This window comes from Physeter macrocephalus, chromosome 20 (assembly GCF_002837175.3).
Source record: "Physeter macrocephalus isolate SW-GA chromosome 20, ASM283717v5, whole genome shotgun sequence".
In the NCBI taxonomy this organism is placed as follows: Eukaryota; Metazoa; Chordata; class Mammalia; order Artiodactyla; family Physeteridae; genus Physeter; species Physeter macrocephalus.
This window is the reverse complement of record NC_041233.1, coordinates 101,263,170-101,273,088: the sequence shown is the minus strand read 5'-3', so window position 1 is coordinate 101,273,088 and position 9,919 is coordinate 101,263,170. Positions and strand designations below refer to the sequence as shown.

At 36.4% G+C, this 9,919-nt stretch overlaps 1 protein-coding gene across 1 annotated transcript; it reads left to right on the top strand.

The window, feature by feature from the left end:
• The first annotated feature begins 7,213 nt into the window (after positions 1 to 7,213).
• Positions 7,214 to 7,760, top strand: LOC112066928 (glycine cleavage system H protein, mitochondrial-like). Its single transcript, XM_024131363.2, has one exon. The coding sequence runs from the start codon at positions 7,214 to 7,216 to the stop codon at positions 7,730 to 7,732; it is 519 nt and encodes a 172-aa protein (XP_023987131.1). The 3' UTR covers positions 7,733 to 7,760.
• Positions 7,761 to 9,919: the final 2,159 nt, after the last annotated feature.

Sequence of the window (9,919 nt, the reverse complement as noted above, 5' to 3'; positions counted from 1 at the left end):
AAAATGGATTAAAGCCCTGATGTAAGACTGGATACTATAAACCTCCTAGAGGAAAACAGGCAGAACACTCTCTGATATAAATTGCAGAAATATTTTTTTGGATCCATCTCCTAGAGTAATGGAAATAAAAACAAAAAGAAACAAATGGGACCGAATTAAACTTAAAAAGCTTTTGCACAGCAAAGGAAACCATAAAGAAAACAAAAAGACAGCCTACAGAATGGGAGAAAACATTTGCAAACAATGTTACTGACAAGGGATTAATTTCCAAAATATACAAACAGCACATACAGCTTAATATTAAAACAACAAACAACCCAATCAAAAAAATGGGCAGAAGACCTAAATAGACATTTCTCCAAAGAAGACATACAGATGGTCAACAGGCACATGAAATGATGCTTAATATCGCTACTTGTAAGAGAAATGCAAATCAAACTACAATAAGGTATCACCTCACACCAGTCAGAATGGCCATCATTAAAAATAGCCAGTTAAATAAAATCAGGCCATGTAGGGGCCAATGATGAGTGTGCCATGTATCAATAATTAAGATGAATCTATAACCCAACCCTTAACACCGGAGGTCCAATTAAAAAGAGTTAGAGTGCATGTCCTTCCTCCCAATTTTTTAAATAAGAATTAATTTTCTATAGAATTCTGAGTGATAATTAACTTGGGATTGAAAACTAACCATCTGTAGGACAGAATCATCAGTTTGTATTTGCTAGGACAAAAGCCGATTCCTTCTAGGTAATATTTTTTAAATGTCTTAGCTTTGCAGATGAAAAAGCATTAATATGTAAGTTCCTGTACTTCAGAAAGCTTGTTCTGAGTCTACTAGTTCCATAAGCCCAAGGACACTAAATGCGTTTAAACTCAAGAGTGAGTCTTGGAAAGTGTTAAAACCAGACCTAGTCTTGCTTTTCCTGATTATAAATTCAACTTGAATTTTTTCACCAAATAAACCAGATTCATTTTTATTAAATACATACTGGGGTAACTAACCATCTTTTATGATTTCCCCAAATGTTCTACATCTGATATTTCCTTGGGTATCTACATTCATCGCCTTATCACTCAGTTTTATGTTTTGTAGATTTGAAAAAAGCCCTGGAAATATCCCTGACATGACAAAATTTCATCAGTATGATATTTATCATGCTTAGCTTTAAGCTGTCAACAAACTCCTAGTTGAATTAGTAGTAGTTTGCATTCAGTAATGGTGTTGACTTTCTAGTTCTGAAAATTCTTCAGTTCTGAAGTGATAACAGAAATTGTTTCACATATTTATTTTGTTGCTATTAATGGCTGTCAGTATTCTTGCTCTGTTGGGAATGGAAAAAAACTGTTCTTTTAATAACCAATTAACATAGACATCTGTTTGTATGTCAAATTAAAGGATGCAAAAAAATAACAGGTGTGTATATATGCTCAAATTAAAAGATTAAAATTATATAAGGTTTTATTTTAAAAATAAATTTACTTACTTCAATAGAAAGAAAAGGGTTATGAAAATATAACCCAGGTACTTGGAAGTTGTAGTGAAATCATGAAGGTAAAAAGTGAATGGGTGGCTGAAGTGTGGCTAACATTCCTTCAGGTGATGGTACCGGCATCAAATCTTTGGCCGTAATTGTTTTCTTTCTTCACTTTCTTTTGAGAAAATTGTATTATAAGACCCCTAGATTCTACGAAATATCCGTGTTTCTTTAACAGATGAAAAGTGTTGACGGGTCATGCCTATTAGGTTACTAAGAGAACCTGGTCCAAGCTGCACAATAATAAATATTTAGTGCATGACGAATGTCAGGCCTAATTCTGAGCACTCTGCATGTTTTAAATAATTTCATCCTCACATCAAATCTATGAGGCAGAACATTTTTGCAAATTATATATCTGATAAGTGACTTGTATCTAAAATATATAAATAACTATTACAATTCAATAATAACAAGACAACTCTAGAAACTGGGCAAAGGATCTGAGTAGACATTTTTGTGAAGAATATATGCAAATGACCAGTTGCTATGTTATTAAATTCATTTTCAGAATTCAGAATGCTGTTTCTCCAGAAGAATCTGAGTATTGCTGCCTTAACAAACTGCATTATTTTGAATAGAAGCCAACACTGTGTTTAAACCAGGATTTTTTTTTGTAACAGACATGGCAAAAAGTTGGGTTAGAGGCATTTCCTTCTTAAAATTCTGTCTATTTTACTGGCCTGTGGTGGTACTGATATCTCTTTCCCTGCTTGACAATTTACCTTTGCACCTGTACAAAGCTGTTAATGCTCTGGTTTCAGAAATACAGTCCAACAATAAGCAGAAGGGATGCTGTTCTCTTACGGATAATATTCTGAGTCACCAACTCCTTGGATCAGAGAAGCCAAGGGAAAGAGAATTTACTTCTTTTCTAGCAAGTGTGAAACAAGTCCCAAACCAATTTCTCAACTGTAAATGGGTAGTAAAGGGAGACAATAAAAAGAATGTCTTTGGTAGTAACGTCAATGCTTTTCTTTTTTTTTTCTCTCTTCCTTTTCCTTTCCTTTCCTCTCTCCTCTCTCTGGTTTACAGACATTTAGGAGACTGTTTTGATCCATCAACACATAAGTATTGCAACTTAGTAACAACTGTATAAAATATATGCAATACAATCTTTTATCAGGAGACCAGTTGCCTACAAATTATTTAGCCTGAGTTTTAAATTACCTTATACATATTGGTACGAATAAAAATACATGCTGTTATGTTAGCTACAGTTAGAGAGGGCTTCAACTCCATGATTCAGATAATAAACTAGGCTCAGAGGAGATGTTTTTCATGGGCTTAGAATAGCGGCAATATGAATATTAGTAATTGTCTTGGTCAAAATTATAATAAAAGCATTTATTGTTGGCACCAAAACTGGACTAGATAAACTTATCCGATTGTACACTTCATGTTATTCCCCTTTTGTATGCTCTTAATTAGGAAGCAGCTGGTGAATGAACACCTGAGTGGCAGGAAGGTAGTAGGATGGGATAATAGCTCTTCATATGGTTTAATGGGCTGTACTGCAACAACTTTTTCAGATCATGAAACCTTTTGATCATTACCAAATAATTAGTGCTGCAAAGCACCATTAAGTTATCTTTTTAATTCACCTGCATTAAAGAGGATATCAAGGCAAAACTCACATAGCTTGGCTTATTTTCTGGTGTCAGAGATGGTTATCAGTTTATAGTTTCTCTAAAACCATGATGATTATGTTGCTGCGGTTTATACTCGTTATCAAGTACCCCAGAGTTTGCTATGACATCACATCTTTTCAAAACTATACATATAAAGTTCTATTATTTCCTTCTCATTAAGCTCTACTTGCCTTTTTGATCATCAGTGCACTTGGGCATTTCTTTAGTAGCGTACAGTTTTATGAATGAAGGAACTGTTGGACTTGTGAAAAGGATTCTGAAGTTGCTATAAGATGCTACTTAGTAAGAATCCATCCAACTGTACTCTAAAATCCTCAGCGTTAATCAAGCCGTAAGTGTATACAGTCAACTGGTGCATGGCAAATTGGTCAATATGGTTTACTGGTTACCAAGATTATTGATTCTTCCAGATAAGAACTGGGGTTTATTTAACTGCTGTGTATCTCAACAGAGCAGTTATGGAGTGACTAATGTCAGCCAGGTTGATGGTTCCACTTACAGAGTTGAGTCTCATTAAATAGGACCAAGAATGAAATAAACATAGACTCAAGCTTCAAGCACTTGATAATTCAGGAGGGACCATATTATGTATACAAAGAGCTATGCACCACAGGATGTGATTTGATCCATTAATTAACTAACTCAACAAATATTTCTTGAGTGCTTATTACGTGTCAAACAATATTCTAAATCTAGGCATAACAGCACTAAACAGTGAGAGAAAAATCTTTGTTTTCATGATGCTTTCTCTCAAGTGATCTATTTGAAGCATGAAACAAATATATGTGTTAAGATAAAGTTAGCCAATATTTAAATATGATTGCATATTTATTAATATACTATTTTTTTCAACAAATAAATTTGAATCTACCTCCTTTTACCAGTAAGTTTTACTTTTTCAGTTGAAGACATGGAACCTTCACATTTAACCAAAGCAAGTGTATAATAGAGTTCTAAACTTTTATTTTCTGCAAAGCAAATGGGTTTATAACCCGTTTTATTTGTAGGCAATTTCTTATCCCTCAATGATACCTTCATGAGGCATACAATGGCTCTTTTCTCTGCCCAAAACTTGGTCATGATTGATATCTTCTAGGAATTCTTGAAAATTTGTAAGACAAGTTTCAGTTTTACATTGAATGTAAGAAATCTTCCATTGTCAGATGGATTGTTATTTTTGCATAGTATTATGAAAGCAGAAACACCCAAGGTAGGATATCAAAGGGCCGCACAATTAAGTGTAAGAGCAAAAATAGATGAAACCAATATGAGGAAAGAGAGAGCAAGGAAACTTACATGTCTCAATCCTAGTACCAGGTAGTAGGAGGAAGAAACGTGTACCTCCTCTGAGAATTTGAACCACAGCCAGATTTGTGTTCTGAATTCACACCACCAGCGTGGTCCAAAAGCTCATGAAGAAGTTTTCATTTAAATTGGTCTCAGTCTATTCCAACAATGATGGAAGGACACTGCAGATTATAAAATGCAAACGGATTTAACAAATGTTAAAATGCTTTAAAAATACACCTTATCTTCAATAAAATAGGATCAAAGTGTTGCTGCATAAAACTGCATTTAGTGTCCCTGATAGTGAGTTATTAAAGGCTTATTCTCCAGATCAGGAAGTCAAGATCATGTAGAAGTTTCACTTGCAAACATCTTTCATCAAGACATGCTTGAAAGAAGCCATAACATTTCGAAATTAAAGCTCAAACATAGGGACTTCCCTGGCGGTCCAGTGGTTAAGACTCTGCACTTCCACTGCAGGGGACTTGGGTTCAATCCCTGGTTGGGGAACTAAGATCCGGCCTGAAGCGCTGTGCGGTCAAAAAAATAAATAAAGCTCAAACATAAAGGCCCTTTATGAAATAGTTACGTCTCTGCAGTGCATACCTGTGCATTTGTCTTAAATGGCTTGTATGCTGAACTGGTTAGTTTTCTCTTGGGCCTGCTTTAGGTTCTAGGTGCCCTCAAAGTTAACAAGCATTTGTTCATTTTTTGTCACAATCCACTTAGTGGCCCCGAGTTCAGTACAGAATACTCAGGGAACACTCAACAGATATTAAAATGAATTAAATCTGTGTTTTGTAATGTTTTGGTTTATAGTACAAATCTCTCAAAAAAACATTATTAGAGTAACCTGATAAAAACTCAAATTCAAAATTTTTTGTCTGGGGGAACTTTTGAATTTGTAAACTTTAGTATATACTTCTTTTACTGCCTGGGAACAATACCTCACATTATAAATAGTCAAATAGTGTTACATTAGTTTACTGAAACAAACTGTAATGAAATCACTATTTTTCTGAAAGTTGCATTTTTAAAGTTGTTTTTCTCCTCAAGGTAACATCTTTTCTACCAGGGCCTAATTGTAGCAGACACATTCCTTTGGAACAATTTCGGTACACCTAAAGAACTCTTTACATCAAGAGGAAATCACTTAAAAATTACCTTTCTCTAGAGAATCTCTCTGGGACTGAAACAGTTTTTTATATTGCACAGAATCTTAATATTCAAAGTAATTATATGACTTTATATACTTTAGAACCTTATATGAGTTAACTCAGTATTTCAGAATTATAAAAGCCTAAATTTACAGTCAAAGAGGTGCATCCGATATAGGGAAAATGTTTATATAAAAATTTAAAAAATGGTTCTTAGCTCATTTTTTCAGTAAAATTCAATATTGCATGCACAATTAAGTTATTAAGAATCTTGAAAGCGTTTTTATTCTTAACGTTTGAGTTGAGACTTCCAATCTTGTTTCAACTCACATACTAGTTATCTAACTTAAACAACTAAACTAGTTATCTAACTTAAACGGCATTTCTCAAATGTTCTTTTGAACTCGTGAATAGTGGAAGAAGGCAAGTGTTACTCGCTTTTCTTCGTTTCCTTTTGTTGTTGTTTTGTTTTCAAATGAGTCATTCTTTTTAAATTCACTGTTTCCTTTTCTGGTTTTCCTACAGGGGAGTGTACTTTTCCCTGTCATGATGGAATTCTCAATTGTTCCACTTCTAATTTGTCACTGCAGGGAACATTGATCATTGAACATGGCTGCTCTTGTCTCCTTATGCAAAAGACTTCTTCCCTTTAGTTAAAGGACTTAGTTTCTAATATTTAAATTCATGACTTCACCTTCCTTTTGATTGTCACTTCACTGACATTTGTGAAATGCTTTTCCCTTTAGATGCAGGAAAGGATAGACAAGGATATGTGTACAATTTTGGCTACACAGTTTAAGAGCTTGGAATATTTGGAAAGGATTCAGAAAAGACACATAAATTTGATGAAAAAGTAGTGAAATAAAATCTATGGGGAATGATTAAAAGGCAACATTGATAGGTTTTTTTTTTTAAGGGTAGTCAACAATATTTAATGTGCATTAGGATGATATTCTACTTGGGATTTATTCTTATCTCATTCTAAGGTACCAAATAGAAAAGTTTTCTAGTCAAAAAAATGTGAGTGTGAAAACTTCTCTATTGATTTTCTTCTCTCATAATAACCTTTCTCTCTCTTAGACGCAGTCAACAACTTGGTTTGAAAGCATGATGTGAAGGAATTCGAGTGAACCCATTCTAATCAGAATCAATTACAGGAAGCTACAAATACAGCCCTATAGCATAACTCTGCTTTAGGCTAGGACACTTTCTAATTCCTAAGTCTTGTGGTTACAGTTCTTTGCACTAATTTATCTTGCTTTCACCTCCTAGTTTCAATGGAAGCTACTCCTTAAAAAATAAAGTCTTTTCTTCTTTGCACCTTAGGAACACACCTATTTGGCTTCTCATGGAAACTGCTGCCAGTGTGGTAAGTTCCTTCATCAAAACCAGCAAGTGTTAGATGCTGCGCGGAGACCCTCTGCACCGCTGCGAACATGGCGCTGCGAGTGGCGCGGAGCGTGCGGGCTGAGCTGTGCAGCCTGAGCGCCATCTCTGCGCCCAACGCGCCCTGCCCGCCACGGCACTGGGGACTGCGGAAAAGAATACTATTAAGACAAGAGATGGCCCTGCGAACATGGCGCTGCGAGTGGCGCGGAGCGTGCGGGCCGTGGTCTGCAGCCTGCACGCCATCTCTGTGCCCAACGCGCGCTGCTCGCCGCAGCCCTGGGGACTGCGGGCGGGCGCCGTCCGGGCGCTGCACACCGGCCCCGCTCTGCTGTCGGGTCGTAAATTCACAGACAAACATGAATGGGTAACAACAGAAAACGGTGTTGGAACAGTGGGAATCTGCAATCTTGCACAGGAAGCTTTGGGAGATGTTTACTGTAGTTTGCCTGAAGTTGGGACAAAATTGAACAAACCAGAGGAATTTGGTGCTTTGGAAAGTGTGAAAGCTGCTAGTCAACTCTATTCTCCTCTATCAGGAGAAGTAACTGAAATTAATGAAGCTCTAGCAGAAAATCCAGGACTTGTCAACAAATCTTGTTATGAAGATGGTTGGCTGATCAAGATGACACTCAGTAACCCTTCAGAACTAGATGAAGTAATGAGTGAAGAAGCATATGAGAAATACATAAAATCTATTGAGGAGTGAAAATGGAACCCCTAAATAAACTAATTTGAAACAACTTTAAAAAAAAATCAAATCAGCCCGCGCGTGCAGCAACGAAGACCCAACACAGCCAAAAATAAAAAAAATAAATAAATAAATTAAAAAAAAAAAACCAAAAAAACCAGCAAGTGGTCCATGGCTTTGACTTTATTCCTCCTTGATGTCTTTGACCCACTAAAGTCCTTGTATGTGTAATCAATCATCTGGAATTATCTTTCTTCTCTGTCGCTCTCTCTTTTTTTTTTTATCACTCTACTGTTTTTCAGTACCCTGCATTTTATTTTAGATAAATCTGCTTCTTACTTAGGACTTATTATCCACAATAACTTCCTCCAATATTCCTTAGAGTCCAAAAATATAACTTACTTTCTTTGCCATGGAAAAAGCTTGTAATTTCATGTTATACAAATTAAAACACTTGAATCTAGATGTGTTGGCAAGATGGTGGTGTCAATATAAGAATGTACTACAAAATAGAAAATAATTCATAAATAGGTAAAATATAATGTAAATATAGTAAATATAGATAATATAACAGATTAGTAATTAAACAGATGATGAATATCATGTGCCTATCATATATGTATTTTTTTTTTTTTTTTTTTTTGCGGCACGCGGGCCTCTCACTGTCGTGGCCTCTCCCGTTGCGGAGCACAGGCTCCGGACGCGCAGGCTCAGTGGCCATGGCTCACGGGCCCAGCCGCTCTGCGGCATGTGGGATTTTCCCGGACCGGGGCACGAACCTCTGTCCCCTGCATCGGCAGGCGGACTCCCAACCACTGCGCCACCAGGGAAGCCCATATATATGTATTTTTAAAAAATTTTTTTATATAGCAGGTTCTTATTAGTCATCAATTTTTTACACATCAGTGTATACACGTCAATCCCAATCACCCAATTCATCACACCACCCCCCCTCACCCCTCCGCCGCTTTCACCCCTTGGTGTCCATAGCCTTCTTCTCTACATCTGTGTCTCAATTTCTGACCTGCAAACCGGTTTATCTGTACCATTTTTCTAGGTTCCGCATATATGCGTTAATATACGATATTTGTTTTTCTCTTTCTGACTAACTTCACTCTGTATGACAGTCTCTAGATCCATCCATGACTCAACAAATGACCCAATTTCATTCCTTTTTATGGCTGAGTAATATACCATTGTATATATGTACGACAACCTCTTTATCCATTTGTCTGTCGATGGGCATTTAGGTTGCTTCCATGACCTGGCTATTGTAAATAGCGCTGCAGTGAAGATTGGGGTGCATGTGTCTTTTTGAATTACGGTTTTCTCTGGGTATATGCCCAATAGTGGGATTGCTGGATCATATGGTAATTCTATTTTTAGTTTTTTAAGGAACCTCCATACTGGTCTCCATAGTGGCTGTATTAATTTAGATTCCCACCAACAGTGCAAGAGGGTTCCCTTTTCTCCACAGCCTCTCTAGCATTTGTTGTTTGTAAATTTTCTGATGATGCCCATTCTAACTGGTGTGAGGTGATACCTCATTGTAGTTTTGATTTGCATTTCTCTAATAATTAGTGATGTTGAGCAGGTTTTCATGTGCTTCTTGGCCAACTGTTTGTCTTCTTTGGAGAAATGTCTGTTTAGGTGTTATGCCCATTTTTGGATTAGGTTGGTTGTTTTTTTAATAATGAGGTGCATGAGCTGTTTATATATTTTGGAGATTAATCCTTTGTCCATTGATTCGTTTGCAAATATTGGGTTTATCTCTGGGCTTTCTATCTTGTTCCATTGATCAATGTTTCTGTTTTTGTGCCAGTACCATATTGGCTTGATTACTGTAGCTTTGTCGTATAGTCTGAAGTCAGGGAGTCTGATCCCTCCAGCTCCGTTTTTTCCCCTCAAGACTGCTTTGGCTCTTCGGGGTTTTTTGTGTCTCCATACAAATTTTAAGATTTTTTGTTCTAGCTCCGTAAATAAATGCCATTGGTAATTTGAGAGGGATTACACTGAATCTGTAGATTGCTTTGGGTAGTATAGTCATTTTCACAATATTGATTGTTCTAATCCAAGAACATGGTATATCTCTCCACCTGTTGGTATCATCTTTCATCAGTGTCTTATAGTTTTCTGCATTTTCTGCTTACAGGTCTTTTGTCTCCCTAGTTAGGTTTATTCCTAGGTATTTTATTCTTTTTGTTG

What these genes read in the sequence shown, in the direction of transcription:
- LOC112066928 (XM_024131363.2), top strand. Translation starts at nt 7,214, where the DNA reads ATGGCGCTGCGAGTGGCGCGGAGCGTGCGGGCCGTGGTCTGCAGCCTG.